The sequence below is a fragment of the Myiozetetes cayanensis genome, unplaced genomic scaffold (genome assembly GCF_022539395.1).
Source record: "Myiozetetes cayanensis isolate MyiCay16 unplaced genomic scaffold, myiCay2020 scf3, whole genome shotgun sequence".
NCBI lineage: Eukaryota > Metazoa > Chordata > Aves > Passeriformes > Tyrannidae > Myiozetetes > Myiozetetes cayanensis.
This window is the reverse complement of record NW_026087521.1, coordinates 50,983,821-51,009,421: the sequence shown is the minus strand read 5'-3', so window position 1 is coordinate 51,009,421 and position 25,601 is coordinate 50,983,821. Positions and strand designations below refer to the sequence as shown.

Sequence of the window (25,601 nt, the reverse complement as noted above, 5' to 3'; positions counted from 1 at the left end):
TGTTTGGGAGGCTCTATTGCTCCTTTAACCTTGTGAAAAAAATCCACAAACAGCTGAAGCTGCCTGGCTTCCTCACAATGTCTTTTAAGATGGGAAATTCCCAAGCCTGCAACAAGTTCACTTGGTCACGGGCAGATCAGAGTTTAGGGAGGGGCAGCACCATTTGGTCACGGGCTGTGTGAAGGAGAGTGGGGAACAGCTGCATGCTCTGGAAACGGGTTTTTATTGTGGTTTTTCTTTTTTTTCCTAAATAGCTTTTAATGATTCGTATTTTCCTCCTTCTTTGTACCTGCTTTTCCCTTGGCACAGCTGGCTTCTCCGCCCCCAGGGCCCACCAGATACTGGTGCAGGGACAGTGAGATGGAGCCACCCTCAACACATCCCTGTTCCACCCTGGGATAAAGGGGGATGTCAGTGGTTTCCACCAAGCCCCCTCCAGCCATGTTGAGAGTGTGGGCAGGTTGGGCAGCAGGACAGGGTGGCCATCGAGAAGGGGGCACAGCTTATGCAGAGGAGGCACAAGCTGAGCACAGGGAGGAGAATGCCTGTGTGGGCTTCATTTCACGTGGCTGGGCTGGAGAAGGCTCTTCCTTGGAGCCACAGCCAGGCCTGGGGATGAGATTAAGCAGTTTGTATTCCTGGACACCAATAAAATAGGCAGTCAAAGGTTTTCCCGGGCCTGGTGAGGAAACTTGCAAACTGATTTTTCACTGCATTTAGCCATGCAACAGCTTTAGTGTTGCAAACTGTTGATGGTAAAAACCTCAAAGTCTTCCTTTAGAACTCAGAGGGATTTGCTCTTTGCACCTGAACAGCCTCGCTCTCCCCCTGACTGCTGCTTTTGGGAGCCATGCTATCACAGGAGCATCTCTTGCCAAAGCCTCTCTCCACTGCCTGGAAGGCTGGATGCGTTTCCTCCATCAAAAGATGAACCTCCTGTTGAATGACATATCCCGAGAATGGGCCTTTAGGTGAAGTAGCAGTTGAGCAATTAAATCAAGGACAGCTGCCAAAACTCCCCGGCTCCTCTGAAGCACCGAGTGCACCAAGCTGGCATCCCCGCACCGAGATGCTTTCCGGCAGTGTGCTGCAGCCCTCCCAGGATTTATTTCCTGAGCTTGGCTTTGCAGGGTGGACGCAAACCACTGGCTCCAGCCTTGAGCAGTGGCACAGGTGCCCTCCTTCCCACACCCTGTGCTGGCCTGTGTGGAAAGCAAACGGCGTCCAACCTTGCACCTGAGGGAGCAGCTGATCGTGTGGCTCCATGTGCCGTGGAGGTGTTGGCTCCAGGCACCCGGGCCCATGGAGTATTTCAGCACTGATTAATTTCGAGCTGTTAAAAGCAGAGATGTGAGCTCGCAGATGGGGTTGCACAGGGGCTGCCTTGGTGTGCTGGACCCTTGGGATGCCAACTCCTTTCTTCCACTCCTGGTGTAGGATGATGGACCCATGCTTTCTGTCCCTTATACCCTTCTTTGCACCCTTTGCTTCCCAAATTCCCTACTGAGCAGACCCTCAAGCACAAAGAAGTCTCACGCCAAAACTCTCTTTTTTCACCAGATTATCCTAAGTGGGAATGTGATTACTATCCTAATTGTGATTTTGCCTGTGCTTTCCATCCTTGGGAGCAGATAAAGCTCACCCCCACTCCAACTCCCTTTGGAGGATCAGGGAAAACATCTCATCAGCCCAAAATGGTCCATGTCCAGCAGGGTGCACACCTGGGAGTGCCAGGCATGCCCTTTAAGGACAGCCTGGAACACTCCTACACACTGAGGTCCCTGGGTTCACCTTTTTCAGCACAAGTCCCCACTCGGGTCTACGTTCCTCATAGCTGAGCCATGGACTAGGGGTGCTGAGGGGACCCCAATATTGAGGCACAGGGCAGCAGCTGCCTTCAGTCCTCACAGCCTCGCATCCAAGTGCCAGATATGTGATACCTCCTTTGCTGGGAGGAAAGGGAAACAAAGCGGCCTTTCCGACCGAGGGAAGGACTGCTGTTGTCTAGACGAGGTGACTAAGGAGGGAAGGGGCTGACTGTTTGTACAGCTTTGGGGAGTGTAAACAGTGCCGACTGTCCCAAGCCCTTCAAAGCAGAGGAATCCGGAGATAGGATGAAAGCACAGGGAAATTCTGGCCGGGTGTCCAAGCAGAGCAGCTAAAGAGAAGGGGACCTCTTTGAGACAAAATCCCCAGCACCTGAGTCATTTCAAACCAGCCCAAGTGAGGAAGGAGGAGCGCAGCACAGCCGGCCGTGGGCAGGGCTGTGCATGGGCTCTCAGGACTTTCCCAGCTTTGGTTGCTTCTCTCTGCTATCTCAGAACAAGTGTCCTGAAAAGGAAACTGGAGGGCCTGGGAATCCTGCTGTGCTCTGCGGTGAGCTGGTTTGGCCTCTGCTTTTCATTTAGCTCACAAAAGAAAGAGAAAATGCTGTTTGAGAGGTGGTTTTCTTTTTTCTTTTTTTTTCCTTTTTTTTTTTTTTTACAACTTTAAATACAGTACTGAGTATAAATTAATCTTACATTTAAAAAAAGAAAAGGCAAAAACATTAAAATAAAACATCTTTACAAACCAAAAGAAATGACTTTGGAACAGCAAAACAAAGTATCTTAAGACTTGAGGGCTTGGGGATAGAGGGAGGGAGAAATGTGCCACCTTGGCAGTGGTACAAGAAGTGCTCTGGGCTTGCAGGAGGTGAGGACTGGGTTCCTCCACAACTTGTAACAGCTCCCAGGTTGTGGCTTTGGCTTCTTCCCCAGTCTCCCTCCAGGGCTTTGCCCTGCAATAGGGGTGTGTGCATGTGATGGGAGAAGTGGCTGGAGGCAGGAGGGGCAGGGGGACTGCTGCAATCACTCTTGGCAAGTGTTTTCTTCATGAGTAACTGCAGTACCCAGCATGGCACCATCTGAGACCATGACTCCAAGGTGAAGCTGGGAATTTCCACTGTATGTAACCTTTCTGCTAATGGTGACTGAGTATTAAGTGTGCAGAAACAGCCCTTGCCCACACAGTCCTCCTCCCTCCTTGGAGATAGGCACTGGCCCAGGAGGGACTCTACAATTGACCCTCCAAGTTGTTCTCCAAGTCCTCCTCACTTAGAAGAGCTCATTTCTGTTTCAGATGGCTGCTGCCAACTGCAAAGACCACCCTCATTTCTTTCTCTATAGCTACACAGAGCTGCCCACATCATGGATCAACTTCCAACCTAGGTGACTTAGGATCATCTAATGGGCAAAGAGACCAAGAAGGAATTTGAGAAAAATGAGAGGAAAAGAATGGAAAATGTAGAGACATTGGCAGGGAGAGATCAGGGGCGGCATGGCATGCATGACACCCAAGAAGGGGTTAAAAATCTCATGGGAATAACATGATTCTGCTTTCAGGACCACAGAGCAGGCAAGGACAGCTCACTGAGATTAAGTCATGCTTCTAAGTTTGGCTGTCCTTGGTCTTGTTGTGGTGCCACTTTGCCTCCTGCAAGGAAGTTGTGCTGGGGGGATGGTGCAGAGTGAGAGAAAAGGGCAACAAAAGAGAGAGAGAGATCAGATGATGCCTCTGCCTGCCTCATCCTGGGCCTCGCAGGCACGTTGCAGTAACAGTGTGCTTTTCTGCCAGACCAGTGAAGCCAATGCATGCACGTGCCTCTGAGCTTCCTGCCACTGGGGAATGAAACCCATTTAAGAACATATTTATATATATATATTTATATATGCATGTATAAATACACATACACACACACACGCACACGTATATAGATATACACACACACACACACATATACACGCGCACACATACAGAGCAACTTTAAAAAATAATTTGAGTCCAAGCCTGGAAAGTTGAATTCTCCACAAGTATGTGCAAAGATGGCTCCTCTTGGCAGGGGCCGGGGGCGTGGAGACGATTCTGCCGCCATGTGCTCCTTCCCCACGATCCAAACACCTTCCAGTCAGCACCAGGAGCAGGAGGGGAAGGGGAGGGGGGGGGAATGCATTTGGCTTCTTTGTTTTGTATTTGTTTTGTTTCTTTGCTTGCTTGTTCTGTTCCCCGAGATGTTGTGTATCTTAGTGGTTTTGGTTTTTCTCTTTTAAAATAAAATATACACACGCACATTAAAAATATATATCTGTCCAGGTAGGCTGATAAAAGTCCTTAGTGCATTTTCCATCATTGGTCGCCGCTTGCAATCTGAGACGTGCCTGTTTCCAAAATGTAGGTCCAGTGCAAGTGCAGATCTCAGCCGGGCCCCCCAGCCTTACCAGAAGCATGAGGAAAAGGGAGAATGTTCCCCTTCTGCCCTCTGTCCATGTGGTCTTCTCCTTCCCTTAGAAGAAATTGGACCCACTTTCCTTTTCACATTTTCCATCCTGTCCTCTGTAGCAGGGAAGGCATTGTCCTGTCCTCGTCACAAGTTGTGGCTGTTGGCATTCGTGGTTTTATCTGTACTTTGTTCTTTTCTCATATATATATATATATATATAAGGTCATCTTTGTCCTTTTGTGTGTGTGTGTGTGTGTGTAAAACTTTAAAATTATGCTAATAAATGAAAGAAGGGAGGCTCTGGGGGGAGAAGGTCCACTGATGGAAAGGGAAGCACCAGTTGCCGTCTGAATCAGACGTCGAGGCAGATGGACAAAGAGGAAAAGTTATCACTCCAACGACCCCATGGGGGCAATACAGCAAATATATTAAATAAACCTGGAAGTGAAACAAAACCAAACACAGCATTAGAATATGTAACTCTTTCCCACTGCAACTACTCTTCTATTCCCTTTTCTCCTCTGGAAATGTTTGTGTCAAAATGCCAGATTAGAAGGCTGGAAGGACTTTTGACCTTCTCTGTTTTTTACCCTGAGCAGCTTGAGCCAGAGCTGAGATTTGCATGGGTTTGCATCATTTTCTACCCTGGGAACTTTAGGCCAACCAGCAGAATCCTGGGATAATTTGAGCCCTCATAGCACTAAGCATGGGAATCCTAAGCCCAAGACACTGCCAGGTGCCCCTTTCCCCCAGCGCCTGAAATGCCACGGATGGAAGCCTGCCATCTCCTCTCCCAGGTGAGGGGAAGTGAATGTGAAGTGAGTGTCCTGGGCTCATTCAAGGGGCTGCGGCAGAGCTGGAACCACTGAGCCATGGGTCAGGGCTCTCCCTGTTAAGCTGTGTTGCCTCTCTCTAAATTCAGCTCCCCCTGATCTGTGCCCTGACTACTCTTTCTCTCTTTTCTGTACCTTTCTCTCTCATAGGGAAGCAGGGCTTATTCTCCTTTCCCTTGTACCAGTGAAATTCTTCTGATGATGAGGGAATTACTCCTGTTTACACAAGTCATGGAGAGAAAAATCAGACCCTGGCCTGATGAAGTCCAGATCTCTTGCCAGAGATTCCAGTTCTCCTTTTCCCTGCTATGACCTTTCTTATGCACATAGGTTTCCCGCTAGGAGAATGATGAACTGAAAGTGTTGCTCCTTTTCAGTCTTTCTGCCAACTCAACTAATGAAATAAAAGGAAAAGGGATCCCCAGAGCAACATTAATTCTCTGCTTTTGATGGAGAATCAATAGAGAAAGGAGGATGGGAATTGCTCCACAGAAGAGATGAATTACATGGACCCTGAGGGAATTTAGGTATAGAGAGAAGTCAGGCTTGTTTTCTGTCTGTAAGGAAGGCAGGGAAGGGAGAGGGCAGGGCCCAAGAGCAAGGATGGCTGGAGCAAGGATGGCCTGATCCTTCCAACTTATAGGCATAAATAGGATGCATATGTTGGCACCCAACCTAGTCCTTCCCCCTTCTTCAGCCCAGGTTTGATCCTGCAGTAGCCCCACGCTGAATAAGTGGCCAGTGCTGTGGGAAGGGTCCAAGATTCCATGTCCCAGGAGGACATCTCTCCCAACTGGAAGAGTAGCTTGCTGTTACCTGCCTTGTGCTCTGTCTCCCCTGCCAGCACTTCTATGCTATGAGGATTTCTTTCAGCACTTTCTTATCGTTGACATGCTTGTACTTCTTATGTTTCCTCTTCTGTGCCGGCGGCCGGCGTACTCGCTGCCTCTGAGAGACAGCGGCTGTGGTGAACGATGGTGACAGGCCTGCCAAAACAGAGGGGAGAGTGTCTGTACAGCGAGGTGCAGCCGGCTCATGTTGAAATATCTTTCTCCACACACTGTCAACAAAGAGCTCTGCAACAGGAGGGCCACAAGGCCTCTTTCTGTTCTTATGTCCCTTGTCCTCTGTTCTCTGCAGTCTCTGCCCTCTCCCTTTTCCCACCATGCCCTTCCCCTCACCTCTCACCTTCCCCTCCTTCACTTCCCTTGGTTTCAGCCCCTTGCTGGCAGGCAGACATCCTGGGAAAGGTCCCTCAGCTGGTATAAACCAGCGAAGGCCTGTGGGATTCACTGTAGCTAAGTAGATTGAAACCAGTGGAGGGCTCTTCCCTCTCTCCCCAGCCTCCCCTCTCATGCCTGCCTCCATTCTACTAATGCCAAGATCCTTACGTCTCTGTTCACGTGGCCCTGGACGGATGTTCCTGGGAGGAGGTCGGAACACAGCTTCACACCGACACTGCACATGGTCCTCCAAAGGCACAACAACTTTTTTGAATATTGGCTTCCTCTGGACAAATTCGATCTTGTTCACCTGTTTGGAAGAGAGAAGCAAGCAAAAGATTAATACAGCTGCGGCTCCCACTCTGTAAAAATAATCACTGTCAGTGCTCTTCAGTACTGGTTTTCTTCCTAAAGGGTCAGAAGGCAGCTTAGGAAGCATGGTTCAAGTTGGGGTGTTGTGCATGGCAAATAATTCTGAACATACCAGCAGAGCAGACCCAGACCAGACAAGTTTGGATGTCTCTGGTTGGCTCCCCTGTTCCTAACTATTGCTGCTGCTCAAGCAGGATGACTGGCTGATCACAGGCAGAAACAAGGAGCATGGAGAACTTGCTATCCTGTTTCTGACAGATGTGATGGTGGAGACCTGGGGGCAACCAGAACGAACTCCCACAGCAAATTACAGGAAGAGCAAAAGGAGGAAAACTCAGGCCCAATGCAAGCTAACATAGCTTCACCAGCTTTGCTGAGGCCTGTCTGAATTTGTCTCAAGCTCTTTAATAACTCGCAGGGCTGAAGCCCTCAGCTCTGTGTTTCATGGGAAAGGCGGTGCTCTGGAAATTCCCCCGGACTCTCCACCAGTGCTGAGTCAGAGGGAAGACACATTGCTCCACATCCCACCACAGGGCACAAGCTTTCTAGGGGGTCCTCCCACTCCAGCAGCAGCCGGGCCTGACCCCACTCAGCTTATCTAACAAGTCTGCGGTCCCTGAAGAGCTCCACAAGCTATAAATACTCACTGTGCTGTGTGTCTGGGATGGAATTCCTCTAAACCCACTGCCCCCAGCAGCATCCCTCAGCCAGTGCTGAAGCAGCCAGGCTGTTTATCTTTCCTTGAAAGCCCACTCCACACACTTCAGACCACACGCTGCTCACTAGACAAACACTTCCAGCCAAACAATAGAGAGACCTCTGTCCTCAAAGAAACCATTTCCAGGTCACTTTTTCAGGCTGGCTTTTGACCTCTCACTTGTTTTTTTCCAGAAAAACAACTCCTGCTCCCCCCTATTTTTCCCTCATTCAGCCTGGCTTTTCTGAGAAAGGAATTTCCTGATGAAAAGGGCTGCGTGAATACAATCTCTCCCAGCCAACCTCTGCTGCCTGCCCGGGGGAGTCTCTTACAGCTCAGGCAGAGGATTAGTACGGGATGAATATTATTTTTAAACAAGCTGTCTGGGAGGAAGCTGTGAGGAGATCACTGGTAGCTGTGAGGGGAGGATCAGAGCAAGAGGTTAGCCATCAGGTGCCTGCTGGCTGCTGGAGCAGGTCAGGAGGTAACTGTGGGCTGAGAAGGAGAAGCTGCTTCAGTGCGTGTCTTGGAAAGAAGCTGCAGCAGCAGTGGGGGGAAGGAGACTGACGCTGCAAGCCCTCCTCTTTTTGCAACAAAAACAGTTACCGTGATGAAAGCGCCCCATTTCTTCTGCTCTAACATAGCAGACAAGGCTGCCTCGAGCCATAGAAAGACCCGTGGCATGGAGCTGCAGCTGGGGATTATGCCCTGTAGCTCTGCATGGTGACAGTCCCCAGCTGCTGGACAGCACCAGCCCTCCCAGCAGCTGGCATGGACGTGACCGGCGCCAGTGGCTGCAGCGCTGCATGGCCAGCGCAGAGGTTGTGACCACAGACGGGGTGCAAGGCAGGCAGCTGTGGGCTTGGTTTTGGGGCATTGGGATGGCAGTGGGCGGCAGGAGGAGGGAGCAGTGGGAGGTGTCTCCCCTACCTGGACGTGCCGGACACGGATCTGTGTGGGGCGACACTGCACGTTGCGGTTGTTGCAGCACCCGGAGCAGCGCTGCACCTCCACACAGGGCGGCCACACCACAAAGTTGGCATTGGTGCTGTCCACCATGTTGCGGGAGATTTCAAAGACCACCTCCCGCGTCTTGCACTCCGCAAGGACAGCTGTCTCTGCTGCTGCCAGGGCGTCTGTGAGAGCCAAGAGAATAACGGGGGATGAAATGGGCTTTGCAGCTGTTACCAACCCACTGCAGCCACCTCTGCTGGAAGAGAAAGGCCCTGCATGGCTCTCACACACACACACACACACACACACACACATGTTCTTTCTCCTTCTCCCACCCCTCCAGCTCTCTCCCTGTACAGAGCCATGCCCTGTGGAGGAGGTCCCAGTAGAATGATGCTTCTCACTGCAGCAGCACAGTCCTAGGCAGGAGATGACACTTCTTTAGAGCAAACCAAGACCGGCAGGATTTAAAGTAGAGCAGCTTGAAGAGCTCCAGACTCCCTCTCCTGCCCTCCTGGGGTGTAACACCCAGCTCCTACTCAAGGCCCAGACCCTCATTCTCATCTGTGTACACATACACGCTCACTGCAACCTCTACCCCTACATCTGTGTCTCAGACATGCATCTGCACCCACCCATGGCTGCTGAGGTAAGTGCTCCAACAATCACGAGGTGCAAGACCCCTGACTCACCTAGGCTTCGTCGCTCTCGAGACAGAGCCACAGGGTTTTGACCAGGCTGAGTTGCATTCAGGCTCAGGCTTGAGCTATCCTGCTCTGCAAAGGGAAAAGGCATGACCTTATAGCACCAGGTACAAGCAGGAGAAGACAGCAGGCACTTATGCTCAGATCATCAGGCAAAGTGGAGGGACATGGCACAAGCCACAGCCCCAGAACATCACACTAGGTGTAAACCCACCAGCAAGGTCACAGCCGTGCTGGAGCACACTCTAGATTTGCCCTTGGCTCAGACTGGGCAGCTCAAAGCAACAAGCTTATCCATGAAAGAAGGGTCCCAGTCAGGTCTGGGGGAGGAAAACTCCAGCTCAAGAACAATAAGGCCCATGCCAGGGCTTTTTGGTATCAGAGAGGAGTAGCAGAGGGATTCAGATTGGCCAGCTGAGACCAAGATACAGCAAGGAGGATCAAAGACCAAATGGAATCAGCAGAACATTTGGTATATAACACTGAGGTGCCTTGCAGGGGTGGCTTGGGACTGGGAGATCTGGGAGGTGGGAGGGCAGGTGAAGGAGGTGATGTGTGATAGGCGGAATGCTTGCTTTCTCTCTCCCACCACACCTCAGCTGCTCTAGGTTAGAGCAGTTTTGTGACAGAATAACAGAAAAATAGAGTTAAAATTACTTTTCCTCTATACTGCTCTTAGGTAAGTGGCAGGATCTGGAGGTGGTTCAGTCAGCGATGGGAGAGGAAGACTGATAGCATTCAGGCCAGCCCTGAGCGGTTCCCTCCCACCCCACTGCTTTTTCCCATAGGAAGTGCTGAATAGAGAAATGCCCATAATCCCCACGGAGCACTCCAACATGCAGCCCCTCCTGAGCTCCGGACAATGGCTGCACTCGAAGATAGCTCCCACCCAGCCACAGCTCTTTCCTTCTCTGACCTGCTTTAGCAGCTGAAGGAAACTGAATGGACGTCAGCATCAAGGGAGCAATTTTCTTAAAGGGAATTTGGGACCAGTGGAAGATCTCTGTTTATCAGATGCGTGGTGGAGCGGACTTCCCTTACCTATCATGTCCCATTCCCCTTCCTCAGCCCTACCCTAGTGCAGCCCTCTTATAAGGGGCAGCAGAGACTTTGCTCTCTGCTCAGCTCTGCAGCAGCTGCTGAAGGATTTGGGATAGGTGCACAGAGGCAGGAATCATATATGCCTGAGTAGTCAACATCTACACCTGAGGTGGAGAGACAGACAGACACCCTTTAAAGCAGCTGGAGAGGTGTGATCAATTCTAGCTGCCATTTGTCTCTCCCTGAGGCAGATGCCCAGAAGGAGAACTGGTGGATCACACTGAAGAAGGGCCTGTAGTTCTCCTGGGGCTAGAGAAGATGCCTGGATGACTGGCTTAGATGACACACCTACTTTGCAGGCAGCCACAGCTAAGGGAGATGACTCCCATTCTACACACCTCTGTTGTGGGGTCTACAGTAGTGTGTAAGGTCAGGAGAGCACTATCTCAGCTCATCTGCCTCCTGGAGCTGCCTCATTCTGGCTGCTTGTGCAGTTGGTGGAGAGAAGCAGCTGTGACACATACAGGGTGCACGGATAGCACAGGGAATAGCTCCAGACACTTTGGTATTATTTTGATAACATACTAATTAGCAAATACTCTAATTCCACACAGGGCAAGCAAATGTCAATGCCCCTCAGACAGTATCTAGGAGCAGATGAGAGCCACGGAGTGCAACAAAGAAACTGCTTCACAGCACCACTTTCTGTTTCCCACACCAGTCTTTCCCATAGGGGACCTGAAGTGAAACCAGTGACTGAAAGCTCCACAGACTTCTCCCATACCTCTGGGCTTCTCGAGACAACAAGAGAAGCCCATTTTATTTCTTAGCCATGAGGGTGGTTAGTAACTGTGATAGAGATGTATCTGTTCCCTGGACACCAGGCCATGACAGACTGCACACATCTCAGCCACTCCTGCCCCACCCCTTCATCCTCTGCTGCCTGGCACTTCATCAAATGGGGAGGGGGACACACACACACACATGCTGTCTTTTGAGCACAGGTTGAGTTGATGAGAGGACAGAAATGGAGGGGAAAAATAGCAACAACTGTTGACTGGAAAGGAATCTCCTATTGAAACCCATTTCCCTCCCTCCTCCAGGTTGTCCTTCTACACCCCAGGTCAGCACTGAAGACAGTTGGGATGGGGGGACCAGCCTGGGACAATCCACCACAGCTAATTTTGGAAGTTGCCCCATTGTGTGGCTGGTGGACAAGGAGGAGGGAACTGGTGAGGGCAGGGAGTGGCCCTGGCAGTGGTGGGGAGCCTCGTCGCCTCTTTCTAAGACAAACAATAGCTGAACGCAGCTGGTGCCCTCCCCCTCGCTTTCCCCCCCTGCCCCTCCAGGGCCGTTTTGAAAGGCAGCGGGAATGCTTTTGAGACTGCGCCAGTGGTTGGACTGGCATAGGAAACAAAAGCAGGAAATTCTGTTCCCCCGTAGATAGTGTCTCGGCAAGGATTACAAAGCTCCAAACAGACAAAACACGAGAGAGAAGGCGAGCTGGGGGGGCTGGGGGACGACGGGCGGGAGCAGGGTTAGAATAGAAAGGAATTTGCTCTGAAGAGACCGTTTATAAATAAATTCCTGGGCCAGCCCAGCCGCCGTGGCGCGTGCTCCAGTTCCCACACGTGCCGACCCCTCCACGCTTCGCTGCTCCTGCTGCTCACTGCACTCAGCCCTGGCCAAGTGACCCCACGGCACTGCAGCCCCTGGAGCTCTTATCTACGGGCAGAAGGTGAAGCAATGGTACCCTGACTTAGCCCCTGTCCCGTATCTCACCCCTGGACACGTGCTCTGCAGCGCTTATCCTAAGAGCCTCTGGGAGCCCATGGCCTTTTGTGGATGCTAAACCTGAAAACCCACTCAGCCCTTCCCTCCTCTGTCACCCTATTTCCACCTCCCATTTTGCCACCTCCTAGAACTGATCCGTGCCCAGTTTAAGCCCTCCTGCCTGGGTGAAAAGTGCTGACCTCAGTTTTTTGGACTCACCTTGCCCAGCTCCTATTATTTTTGGAAGCCAGTGACCCTCATTAGACCAGATAGTTAGTAGGAGATCTAAAAAGGCATCTAGTTGCCTTTAACTCCCACAAGTTTCAAGGGGACTAGGTGTGTAAATAACCAGGTCTTGGCTCCTAAATGGTTCCTATATTTACAGTGAGGTCTGTTGATAGTGTGCCTGCTGGAAAATGGAATATCCCTGCCCAACCCCCCAAAGACTTAAGAAAAAATAGAGGAGTTTTTGGTGAAGAGATTTACCTACGGAGTCTATCCGCAGGGCACGCTGGAGGTCACTGATGGAGCGCACTGAGCTGCCACCCAAAATCTCGTAAATGTCTTCAGGTATGGGGTCCCCCTGCCAGATGAAAAAAAAAAAAAGAAAGGGAGAAACAAGCATTAGAGACGTGGTCTGCAAATACTGACTGGGTCATGGAGTGGGATGGGGGGAATCAAGCACGCAGGAGACACAACCAGCAAAATGCAGATACGCGTTGTCTTGCACTGGCTTTTAAACCTTGAGGGCTTTGTGCCTCAAGAAGGCATGAGCCTGAAACCTAAACAAAAGCAAGAGAGCCTCTCTTTCTGTCTCTCACAAAGTTGTCTGGAGACTAAAAAAGCCAAAAAACACCCAGGCTGTGCAGCAGAGCCCCAAACACTATGCGAGCAGCCAACAAGGCTTCCTTCTCCGATGCTGTATGAGTTCTCCAGGTGGCTTCTCATTCCTGCTGCCTGCAGTAAAGGCGTTTTAACAGACTTCCCTTACACTATCAGATAAAACCTTCCCAATATTTCCCTCTGTTATGAAACTCCCTCACGGGCTTTGTCAGTTATCGTGTGTATGTGCGTGTGCGTGCGCGTGTTTTCAAACCACAGAGGCCCAATAATATACATCATTTGCATACTCTTTTTTAAGGAAAAAAAAAGACGAGGGGTGGAGAGGAAGACTGACCTTCACAGCTGAGGCTGCTCTGGCATGAGCCCACAGTGAAACCACAAAGACTGCAGGGAGGTGGTGGGCTGAGGAGCTGATTTGGAGTAAGAAACATATTGGAGTTGGGATGTCACTGCATACCAGCACCAAAAAAACTTAAATTAGCAGGTTTAGTAACATCAGACAATGGACCAAATTCAGAGTTTGTGCAGGCAGGTGCAATGCCATCAGCATCTTGGGAATTTTATTCTGAGTGGGTCCCAGTGACAGCACTTAATAAGACTACAAAGGAGCGGTGTGGGAAAGCAAGTGCTGATTAATACATACTTCCGAAAGACTAGAAAAAGAGATGGAGGAAAGTACTGGCCAAAGTGTTTGCTTTGCTCCCAGCTCTCTTCATTCAGGGCTACTCAAGCGGAAAAGCTGCTCTTTCAGCTGGGTGCTGGATGGTGTCTGAGCCACAGCCCTACACATGCCCCTGTAACTGAGAGGAGAACTTGGCTCGTGTGCTTGTGAAACACAGAGATTTTCTTGTGGGTTTTTATGGTGGCATGTGTGTGGTCCTCCAGTGTGCAGCTATTCTCTCCCTGCCTGTGTTCAGTGCAGAACACTTCCCTTCCGATTAAAGTTGAGAAAAACCACCAGGCAGGTGGCTAAACGTTGGCTTTAAAGCTTGAGGACTTTTGCATGGCTGACTGAGCCTGGCACTCTCTCGCATGTGCCTGTCCCTTGGACACCCGCTGTTCACTTCTATAGCAGGGCAACAGGAGTGGTCCCTCCTCAGCCCTGTCAGACCACCCTGTAATACTAAACTAGGACACGGTGGCGTGAAGGCTGCTGCAGCCCAAGTCATGGGGCAGAAACCTCGTGGGAGAGCTGCAGAGCAGACAACACTAGTGTCCTAAACCTGGGCAGCCAGATCCCTCAGAGAGCTTGAGCCAGATCGAGCCTCCCTGCCCCGGTCCATCCCTGTCACTGTCACATCTCACCACAGATCTGGCTCTCCGCCTGCAGCAAAAAGCAGACTTTACATCCCCAGGCATTACTTCTTCAGTCTCTGAGGGAGAGGGAAGCAGCATCAGTGATGAATGCACAGCAAGAGAGAGACTTGTATAATTCAGGGATCACTGAATAGCTGTGAAATGAAGATGCCTTCTGACAACTCCTGCTGCGTGAGGAAGAGGGAGACCAACAGCCCAGTGCCAGAGAGGTTCTGCAGCACTTCCCTGCCTTGTGCCACACACCTTTACTGGAAAAGGGATCATTTGCAATTCCCGGTACTTGCAGTCAGAGCTCAGCGCTGGGTAGTGAAATTGCAGGCTTTTAATGTTTGCACCTGTCAGCTAAATGCATTTGTGTACGAATGCTGCTCTGCACGGACGCCCCTGGTCCTTCCTGACACTTAATACGTGTAGGAAATGAAACTTTATTTTAAACTCCAGCACTCACTGGGGGAGAGCGTGGGCAGGTGTTACGAGACTCGGGGACTTTGGAAGCGAGCTGGGAGGTGTCACCTTGCTATCTGAGCAGGGGAAACAGATATGAATCAGGGATTGCAAATGCAGGCCCTCAGGATTTCTGGGGACTGCCTGCAGCAATAAGCTCCACTCCCTGCTCACAGCAGCAGTTTTAGATGCCAATTTTTTCTTGATGCAGATACTACCAGCATGGCTATGGTGTAACACCAGCCCACATGGCTCATAATCCTGTCCTCCTCCCCCATTTTTGTAAGGCAACTCTGCTAGTGACAACTGCAAGCCTGTGAAGCTCCTTCCTTTACCCTTGTAGTGCAGAACCAAGTCCAAGGCTGGCCTAAGAACAGCTACACAACCTGAGCTGCCACGCCTTGTCCTTGCTCCCTTTGGGGTCTGTCACTGGGAACAGCCGTGTCTCTGGCCCCCCAGCCCTATGTCTGAGAGCCTCTGAGAGCAGGGCACCACACACACCCAGGCTTGGGGCACCCGTGGGGATGTGACACAGGGAAGCAGAGGTCCATCAGCCATGTCCACCTGATCCCATGCAGTCAGAAGGTGGAGGAGTATTGCAAGATGTGGGATCCCTGACAGACTAGCCCAAGCAGCTGGTGCTTTTCCTGCTTAGCAGCTCCTCTGGAGTTTATTTGTCTAACACAGGTTAACAATCTCCTTTTTTAACTGTGCGGCAGATCAAAGAAGACTTTTGTCTCAATGGACTCTTGGCTGGCTGTCAAGTGCCCCAAGGCCTGGCCTCGTATTCCTGCGAGGCCCTGAATTCTTAGAAGAAAGTAAGTTTGTTCTTCCCTCCCTCCCTCTGCCCCCCAGTTCCTGACTCTTCCCTGAGCGGCAGGGGCACCCCCCAATCTGCCAGTCCCTTGACAGGGACATCCACTCCCCTTCTTGAGCGGGGTGCTGGTGCTGGTGCATGAAGGGCACACCACAGCACATCTGACAGAAGCCAGCAGAGCACCTGGGCAGGGGCCCTGCCTGCCCTGCAGCCGCCCTGTGCTGTGGCTGTGACACCGGGGCCTCTTGGCTTTGCCTCCCTCCTCCCAGACATCCAGCAGCGCTGTTTGGCCACTGCAAACCAACACAGATGCAGCAATGCCCTGCAAACAAGACATTCTCCTGCCCTGCTCCCCACACATGCGCTCCCCCAAAACCTGCCTCCTCCCTAACCCCACCACCTCTCGCCTCTGGAGTTTTCTGCCAACATAAGCTTTTGATCACGAGGGATGCTGAAAGGTCCCCTCACCATCACCTGCTGTCAAGGTAGTGCAGGAAATGTGCAGGACTGTGCTCCAGTCCTCCCTTGGTAAAGGGTTTCAGAGTCTTGCCTGGAGGTGAGTCTCTTGTTAGCACAGCAGGTACAGAGGAGGGAGCAAAGACTGTGCAACCAGCAGGGAAGGCGGACCCTCAGGGCTCAAAGAAACCAGTCAAGGGTACTCCCAAGGTGAGGACTCCTCCCGTTCCCTTTTCTGTGTTAGTGTGCGTACACACACCCACGTGTGACTCCACAGAAGGACAGAAAGGTAGCAGCAGTACCAGTTTGGGAATGGCGGGGAAGCACCCAGCTATCCGGTCCTCTGCCCAGGAGATGAGAACTTTCTGAGTACCTCCACACTGACCATGGCAAGGAATCTTAGCAGCAGGGTCTCGAATGATCAGCTAGGCAAAAAAACCCAAACAAACAGCATTTTTTAATTCCCTCTGAAGCTGATGTGAGGACCCTGAGGGGAGACTCCACCGCATTCCCTGGCAGAGAGCAAGACCAGCAGCACCTGCCACCAGCCCTCCCCTGGCACAGGGCTTACACCCTTCTAGCACCATTCCAGGCTACAGGGGGGACTCTGACATCTGCCTGCCAGAGGACCCCACAGCAGGCACAACCCTCATCAGATTAGCCCCTTCCATGTGGGATGGAGGGTTATGTTTTCCCTCTTTAAAATAATCAAACAATGTTTGATCTAGCCCACGTTCCTAAAATACAGCCAGACCTACCCACCCTTTTCCCATTTCAAGGGTGACTCCACCGCTCCTCCGTGCTCCCCCCACACCTCCCCGGCAAGGGCTGGAAGCATTTCCACCCCCGGAGCTGGCTGTGTACCGGCAGCACTGCAAACAGCACAGGAACCCTGTCATTCTCTCCTGCTGCTTCACATCAGCTGATGGTGAGAGGGAGGCAGGGACGACTCGCCTGGCTCCTTCCACGAGCTCACCCCAGACGTGTCATCCATCCCAGCTTCCACTGCTTTGTCCTTGTCACTGCCTCATGCTAGGAAGACTACGGAAGAACGCTGAAGCTGGGCAGCAGGAAAATGCAATGGGGACCTGGGCCGAGGTTATAAGCAAGCGCCCAGCCACACCTCATTCCTTGGGAATTCCAGAAAGCCTGCCAGTGGGGCTTCACCCCAGCACAACCACGATGGGCTCAGCCCATCTCTGTAAATGTTGCAAGGCAACTATTACAGCCTGCAGGGCAAATGCAAATAGGCTTAGCATCCTCGCTTCCCAACTGGCAAATACCTTCCCGCTGAGGCTTGTACTCCCTCTGGCTGGAAGAGCTCCAGGGCCCTCCAGCTCCAGGTGGGTGTGATCGAAGAGGGAGAGGGACTAAGAAGGCTCCGTCTCCTCCTTCAGGCCTCTACTGATCTGGGGAGCTACTGTTCCTCATGCACTTTCTCTGTCAGGGCTGGGAAGAAGTGCAAGCTCTGTTCAGAGGACAATTACGGTTCAGCAGTCTGGTGGGAACTGTGCTGTGTGTGCTTGGTGCAGAGGGTGCAACAAACACACTGCCCTCAAAGTAGATGTGGGGACTGGCTGCAGGCAGAAGCATCCACCCAAGCAGAAATATTCTCGGTTCTCTGGCCATACAATGACAAATAGCACAATTCCTCCTATGAAACCTAGGGCCAGAATTCCCAAACTTTAACCCTACTAGGCTATCACAGAGCTGTGCAGTATTTCAGTGTGATTACAGCAGCACTGAATAACAGCCCCCTGGGATCAGACACTTTCCACCTTCGCCCTTCCCCAGCACCAACCATAGCTGACGTTTCATGCTGCATGGGAGAAAGAGATCTGAGCCATCCACAGAGGAAATACCATCCTCTGCCCAAAACAAACATAACCACTGGGCAGCCCACAGCTTTAACTGCTTCCTTTTGTGGCTTGGGCAAGGGCAAAACGGGCCCATAGGGAGATAACGTGATGCTTTGCACCCAACCTCTTCCGTGACACCCCACAAGGGGTGTCCCACTCCCCTGACCAAAAATGAGGAAGGAAAAGAGAGAAATTATGCAAAGGGAGGAAAGTTTTGGTGGAAGGATATGTCCTGCCCCTGACAACCAAGTTGCGGATCCAACCCAGAGTTTTACCATGAGCTGAAGTGAGAACCTAACACTGTGTAGGAATGTTAGGGGCTTTCTGGTCCCCTCAATCTGCATGCCATCAGATGACGAAACATGGTGGCAGAGGTCAAAGGATTTGGGGGCTTGGGGCTCCTTTTCCTCAGCCATGGCTTGGGATGAGGCTTCAGGGGAAACTGAAGAGGGCTGGGATGTTCGTTCAAATTCATCACCTGGCCCCCACCCTCTGCCCAGCTTCCTCCTTAGCAGAGTGTTCAGGATTGCACGACAAGATCCTTGTGTGATGTGGAAGCACAGCAGACACCTCCTGCCTCTTCCCATCACCCCAGCTGTGGGCACGCCTTGCTGTACAACTGTGCCATTCGGTGTTGGTGCCTCTACCCATGCCAGCCCCTTCCTTGCCACCTCCAAACCCCCACGCCCTTTCTCCACCAGTCCCTTGGTGATGCAAGGGTGGGTTTCACACTGTGTTATTCCAGAGGTGCCAAATGGGCCTTGTTCCCTGCCGCACTGACGCTGCAGCGATGCCAAAATCGCTGGATGGGGTGAAAGGCTCGATGGAGCCGGCATCTGCCCCGGGGTGACAGCCCTGGGTGAGGCAGAGTGGGAAGCTGCGGGGTCCCCGCAGCTCCCCAGCAGCGCACTTTCTCCCACATTAGCCAGGGGCCGCTTCGGCCTGGTATGCTCCCTGTCCCTGCAGACGGGGTGGGGGACACGTATTCCCAGGCGAAGCGCCTCCGGCGGCCCCGTCCCGAGGGGAGCGCCCGCTCTAGCGGGGTGCCCGCTCCAGCGGTCGCTGCCCGCCGCTGGCGCACCCGCCGCAGTCCCTCCCTCGGAGAGGGGCCGGGAATCGCCCGCCCGCCCGGGCCCCTCGCCCCCTCCGCGCCCTCCGCTCCCGCCCGGCCGCCCCCGGGCTTCCCCCGCCGCACCTGCGGGGCGGGAGCGGCCGCCGCCGGCTCTCCCCCCATCCCGGGGCTGGCAGCTCGGCAGCACCGCCCGCTGCCAGCGGCGGAAACTCACCTCCATGCGGGCCAGGGGCAGGGAGAGAATGAACGCGAAGACCACGCCGAAATTCATCCCGACTCCAGGCCCCGCCGGCTGCGGGCACATGGACGGCGAGCCCCGGCAGGGAAGCGCTTCCCGCAGACAGCCCCGCGGCCGCCCAGCCTCAGGCATCGAGGGCGCCGCGCGTTCCCATGTCCCTCCAAGCCGGGCTGCGGTGGGAGAATCGCAGGAGCCCTCTGGAAGAGGACGTGGAGGTGTTGGTAGTGGTGGTGGTAAGGGGAGACAGAAGTAATTCTCGGTGACTCGCCTGCCTCTGTGCTATCTCATAAGCCCGGTGGGAAAAAAATGCAGTCCCTCGGAATTATTTATACACATCCAGAGTCTATGTCCCCCTCGCCGCAAGGGATGCTTCAGTGGTGCCTTTGGCTAGGTGGTCCACATGCTATTCTTCCTCTTGGTATTCTTCCTTTTTAAAAAAATAATATATATATGTAAAAGCTTCTACATGCAGGTAACAATGTCCCAATGTTCTTAGAAAAAGATGGTAATAAAAGAATAATAACTAAAAAAAAAAAAAAAAAAATCAGAAAAAAACTTTTCCAAAGTTTGATGCGAAATCCAAAAAATGAAATCTTCCTTAAGGTGTCCTTTTCTTAAAATGCTCCTTTCCTTCCTTATTCCCTCTTGCTTTTTAGCAAAAAGTTGCTAGTGTACATTGAATTTTTTCGCCTTACATTAGATTCTGGCTCAGGTGCCTTCTCGTTCCAAATGTTGGCAGTTTGCTTGGGCAGGAGGTTTGCTTTGGATTTGGAGACAGGTGAGAGCAAATGTTTTCTCTCTGGGTTGCGTGCGTGCATGCGTGTGTGTGTGCGGGCGCTGAGCCTTGACAAGCCTCAGAGTAGAGCCGCTGATGCTGCCTCCTGCACTCTGTTGCAACAAAAAAGGAAAACCAAAAAAAATGCAGAAAAGGTAAATTGCAGGAGAGACGAGTGAGCTGACGGAGCTTTATTTTAGTCTGCGAGCTGCAAGAGAGACTAAGCTGGCACTTGGGGCTGCTCCTTTTATGAAGGAGAGGAGATGGGTGGAGCATAACTTGCCACCCTCCTCTTGGCTGGGTATCAAGCGAAAAATCTAGCGAGGGAGTAGCAGTCCATTGCTGACAAAATAAAAAGTGTGTTAATTTAAATGATAAATTAATTAAAAATGACTAATGCTGCAGTAACCTGTATAATGTGGCTTTAATATCGCGTGAGGAATGGGGACAGAAATTCCTGCCTCCTCGGCAAGAGATAAGAAGAGAGGAGTTCCCGGCACAGTAGTTTGTTATTTTTTTTGGCCCCAGGTTCTCACTGTTTCAGTCTGGAGCCCATTTCTCTGAGCTCCACTCGCCGCCTTCCTTGCCCTGCTACAGCACTAGCTCCAGGGAGAGAGGCGGCTTTAATATCTTCCATCTCTTTGTGTGCAGGGGAAAAAAAAGAAGCCAGAGAAATTTACACGTTCCTATAAGACAGTCTGGTGTTGCTCGTGGCACCCGGAGGTATTTTGCTGCATGATTATCTCCACGATGTAATAAACATCTGAAGGGAAATTAAGCAAGCAGATATTTGCTGTGGGGGGAGAGGGATGGGGAGGGGAAGGCTGCTAACAGGTGAGTTCAAGAAGGAGTCATATCCTATTGAAAAAACACCCATACGCACGCCCTCTCATGTGCATACGAGTGATCTCCCGGCGTGGGGTTGCACACTCGCAAAGCCCACACTTCAGGCACGACCAGGAGGGGTTTCTGCACCATCTTTGTGCAGGCTCGTATCCACCGATACATTCCTGCACTGTCATGCACCGCAGGCACTCGGCAGGCATTCACTCTGAATCCCAAGCATCTTCCCTGCTTTTTCTATGCTACGCACACGCTTCTATTCGAGCCGCTCGCATGCACAGCTACGTGCAAATTTTGTCTCATTCACACATCCCTGGGCATCCATGTGTTCTCCTTCACTCTCGCCCTCTCTCTTCCTTTCTCACATACATACACCCACTGGCATACCAGTGGCCTCATCTTGCAGTATCACACATGCTCCCTTAGACTATCTAGGTGCCTGTGAGTTTCATGCAGCCAAACCCTCTCTAAAGCACATGGTCTCACACCAGCACTCGCATATGCACCATCCCAAGTGCCCGGGTATGAGGAGCAGCTACCAGAACTGAGCAGCCGGCAGCCCACCAAATGCTCCTCTGTAGTAGGCACCTGCCAACACCTCCCAGGTTGGCTAGCTACACCCCCGAACCTCACTTTGGTCTCATGGATGTGGGTGTTGGTCAGGAAGCACAGAAACACAAGGAAGACTGGGGGTTCCCTCATAACTATCTTAAAATAGCCTAGCTGCTCTGCTCCTCCCATCACAGAGACAGGTCATGTAGACACAAAATAGAAGGTCCTGCATTAGGGCAGCGTGTCAAGGTGCTCTTGAGTCACAAGGGATCACCTCCCTTCACCCTAACCCAGAAGAACAGGGGGCAGATTTCCCTACAGGTGGGGAGTTGGTCAGAGCCATGTCAGCTCCGACGCCTGGGCTGTCTGAGGTGCATGAGTGCAGAGATAAGGAGTGTCCTGGGAGTCCCTCAAACCAAGTCTAAAATGGCTTGCTCTCAATTTTGGAGCTCAAGGGGGAGGAAGTGGAAATGCAAGGCATACCTTTGTTCATTTCTACCGCTGGAGATCTTAATAAGTCTTTATCTTAGATGCTCCAGCCACGTTAGCCCTGTCCCACCCCAAATTCCTCAGGACGCTCTTAGAATTCCCCTCATTCTCCATCCTGTCCCGACAGCAAGCGTACCAGCCATTTCAAGTGATGATAATTTTCTCTAACCACCCAGCAGGGTGGAGTTGCTACCCTAATGTCTATCTGGGTGCTGCAACTCCTTCTGAAATCTGTAGGAGGCTTCAAAAGAAAGGTTTTAAAAGGGTCTGGGTCCATCTCACCTCACTCCAGGTGGCACCGGCCAAAGAAACACTGTAGCCCGGGGTTCCTTGGTGTTCAGCAGGGGGAAAGCTGAGGATCTGAGATGGCCAAACCAACTTCTGGAAGCCCTTCTATCTGGGTAGAGGGAGCTGGGAGCAGCTAGGTCGTGAATGCCCATGACCCCGTTATGTGTTCAAGGTTCATAAGGGGTCAGTGGAGGCTAAGGTGCATTTTGAGGATTTCTGCCCTCAAATAAGCTAGTGTGGCTCCACCACCTTCATGCCACCTGGTTCAAGCTGTGTAGGGGGTCCCCCACGCTGTAGTGGCTGCCTGGCCAGGACAGAACAGCCTGTGTGTGGGAGGACTGATCAAACTCCTCAGCAGGGAGAGATATTGCCGTCGGAGAGAAGAAGGACTCAGCAGAAAGCTAGCAGGGACTGCTGCTTGTGTCTTGCTCAGTAGCAACAAGAGCTGCTGCAGGGCCTGATTTTGGGGGGGAATATGTATGGTGTGGGGTTTGGTGTTGTTTTTTTTTTTAGTAACTGGCTACGTTACATCTTAGCTGGGATAGAAATAGAGTTATTTATTTTCATGTGGATGATGCTGGGCAGTTTTTAGAAGCTTGACTTCAGAAACAAAAAGCTAATCCCTGCTGAACCTCCAGACAGCAAGGAAGAGGATGTTTGGAATTTGACTAATCATCTACCTATGACCCTGCCTGGAAATAGAGCAAAGAGATATTCAAGCCACTCGGGCTTCAGTCGCTTTTCCTTATTCCTTCTGTTTTTAAGACAGAGACAGATTTATCCCTGGTGAGGTCTTGAGACTCCCTAAAGGCTGGGCCAGTCTCACTGGTATAGTGTTCAACAGGGATGCATGTCCTTAAAAATGCTGTGTCTCGAGCCGGGCGGGTTCTCCTTTGATTCTCTTACTTCTGTGAAATTAGCTTGACATTTGTCCCACAAACCCCTAAAACTAATGGGGATGACTGAATCTTCCCCTCACCTGGCCTGTGGGAGGGTTGTGGAGGCCTGCAGGGTTATTGGTGTCCCAGATGTCACAGGACAAGAGTTTGAAACCAACACTGCATACATTGGGAAGATGTTTCAAGGCTACCTGAAGTAGCTGGACCATGAAAATGTCCCATTAGAGCATCACAGCTTGTCAAGGTCTGGTCACAGCTGTGCTAGCTGGCAACGGCCCCACAGGCAAACCACAACAAAAACAAATTTCCTAAGAGCCTGTAGCAGGGTTTCTTATTAAAATACTTTCACCACCACTAGAGCTCTCAAACTTGTGAACAGCTGAACTCATCTCCTCAGTTATTTTCTTATCACTAGGCAGGAGAGCAACACTTGTCTGAGGACAATAGGCAGTTCCTTACTGCAAGGCTGCTCTCCCCTCATCTGGTGGAAAAAATTATCTATTAGCCACCATCCACAGAGGCACGATGTGAGGGGTGAAATTTGTTTGGTTTTTTTTTAAGTTTATTTATTGCATTTTTTTTTAGAGAAGGGAGAGAGTTGTGAAACAACAGGAAGAAAAACAGGGCTTACAATGGAAAGCAAGACTCAGTCTGAACAGCTGAGATGTCTCAGCCTCTCCATGATGAGTCCTATTTTGAAAAACAATCAATGGAAATAAATTAGTAGGTGTTGAAAGCCGACGCGTATTCAGCCCGCCCACTCAAGGTATCTAACTTAGGTGTTGCTCCTGCTCTGGTCTCTGAGTTCAGGAGAGCGATGAGCAATCCCTACACCTACACCGTGGGGCTGCCATAGCCCTCAGTGGAGGGGAACAGACCAGCCCTGACACTGAAATGAAGCACTTAGAGTAAGTTTTACACCTACTTTTCACCAGGAGACCTGTTCTATGGCGCACCGGTTTTACACCACAATGCCCCGTTGTGTGAGGTTTGTCCTGAGCCAAGTGATCGGAACAGAGCTCTCATACGTAGCTTATGATGTGGCTTACACCATTTGCCCCAGAGGCTGCTGACATGGGAGCTGCCCTGACTTCCTAATGACTGAGTTCAGTCTAATAAAGGAAAAAGGAGGAAAGGAGAAGAAAGACCAAAGGAAGGAGACAGAGACAGGCAGGGAGCCTGGGGTTTGTATTTTGTGGTGAAGAAAGACAGAGCCTCAGGGTACCCAGGGCTTGCATAATTTGCCTTCCCGCCCGTGGCAGGGAAAATGCTTTCCAAGGATGAGTAAAACCCTGACAGAGCCAGCGGCTCCAGGGGAAAGGGAAGGTGTCACCTGGGGAGCAGGAGTTTGATGGGACCTGCCAGGCTTACTCTGGGAACCACCCCCCTCTGCCTGTTTCTCCCTGTTCAGAGGGATTCCCCCAGCCCCTCACCACCTCCTTCATCTCACCCATTCCTGGCAGAAACCTGGCAGAGAGGAGAGGATGGGGAGAGCGCGCAGACGCATGCAGAGGGCAGAGCACAGTCCCTGACAAAGGCAGACAGGGAGCGGGGCCGTGCCGGCCGTGCCGTGCTGCCCCACGCTTTGAGGTGAAGGAGAAGGCAAAGGCATTTCACATCTCTGCGGATGTGCAGCTCGAGCAGGATTCAAAGAGAGAAGGCAAAGCTGGGGGCACTGATTTCTCAGCACTTTCCTGTGTGCATACACGTTCCTCCATCAAGTGGGGAGGAAGGGATGCAGCCTTCACTGATCATATTACCATCTATTTCTCCCCCTCCCCAACCCCCAAGTTTAGGGTAGAAGGGAACAATTTCCTTACACTGGCAACCATCCATTATGTCTATGGATATGCTCCCCACCCCATTCCCCCTCTCTTTCCTGTTTTGATGAAAGGAAAAAATGTTCTGCTTTCCTTCTTTATTTTTCCAGACTGGTGAATAGCACTCGAAAGGAATTTCTCTCCCTCCCCCCTTCCCCTCTCCCAGTATAATAAATATATACGTATGTGTGTGTGTGTGAATACACCACACATCACAGGTCATCTGTTGTTTTTCAAAAGGCATATACTATTTTTGTTTCCAAATTGATTAGGTGGGCAGCGGTCCCCCTTTCCACTGACACCACCCCAAACACTGCTTCCCCTGCCCTCGCCCTCTGCCACTCACCATCTCCCCATCCTTTGCCCCTGGGTCTGCAGCGAGTGGCGGTGGCGGTGGCAGTGGCAGCAGCGAGAAGGAAGCTCGCTGAGCTGAAATAAAAATAGCCCCAGCAGTTACTCAGCTCAGAACGTAACATGACTCATGATGTGAAATGAAGATGAGGGTCGAAAACCAAAAGCAAGCAGCTCTCCCCTCCCCATACCCTACCACCTGCTATTGCTGCTCACATCACAGAGCAAAACCCACTCAAAATGCTCCTCACTGGGCATCAGGGCATTGGCCAAGGTGGAGAGCCTTGTGTGCTTTCCACCTGCGGAGATCTTTGCACCTGTGAAGACCTTTTGTACCTGTGAGAGCTGGTACTCTTACCTGCACCCGCCTGGTTATGCCAACACTGGCTTTGATTTGATGATGCTGCACCCAGCCCTCAGCTCTTTTATCTCTCCCGAGCCATGGGCTTTGAGCAAAACTGACATCCCACCGGCACAGTGGGAGGACATACTCTGTGGCACCCCTTGTACCAGCAGCACAAAGGCAGCTGGGCACCCGCCGTGGCTTGAGCCTGTGAGTGGTGAGATGAGGGAGCTCATGCCCACCCATAGCCCACCCTGTGGCCCATCCCCATCACCGGGCAGGGTGCCCCCCGAGCGGTGTGGAGGACACCCTGCTCCGCGGGGTGCGTGGGAGAGCAGCA

The 25,601-nt window shown here is 51.7% G+C and overlaps 1 protein-coding gene across 2 annotated transcripts; it reads right to left on the bottom strand.

Moving 5' to 3' along the window:
* Nucleotides 1-4,510: 4,510 nt before the first annotated feature.
* Nucleotides 4,511-24,942, bottom strand: PDGFB (platelet derived growth factor subunit B). Of its 2 annotated transcripts, XM_050324942.1 has the most exons (8): nt 24,914-24,942; nt 18,878-19,328; nt 12,342-12,438; nt 9,030-9,113; nt 8,314-8,519; nt 6,483-6,624; nt 5,908-6,077; nt 4,511-4,696 (listed from the first exon to the last, which is right to left on the bottom strand). In XM_050324942.1, the coding sequence occupies exons 2-7, from the start codon at nt 19,031-19,033 to the stop codon at nt 5,941-5,943; spliced, it is 822 nt and encodes a 273-aa protein (XP_050180899.1). In that variant the 5' UTR covers nt 19,034-19,328; nt 24,914-24,942; the 3' UTR covers nt 4,511-4,696; nt 5,908-5,940. The 2 variants fall into 2 exon arrangements, with proteins under 2 accessions (XP_050180899.1, XP_050180898.1); XM_050324941.1 differs by lacking the exon at nt 24,914-24,942 and having other exon boundaries at nt 5,912-6,077; nt 18,878-20,238.
* Between the last annotated feature and the right edge of the window lie 659 nt (nt 24,943-25,601).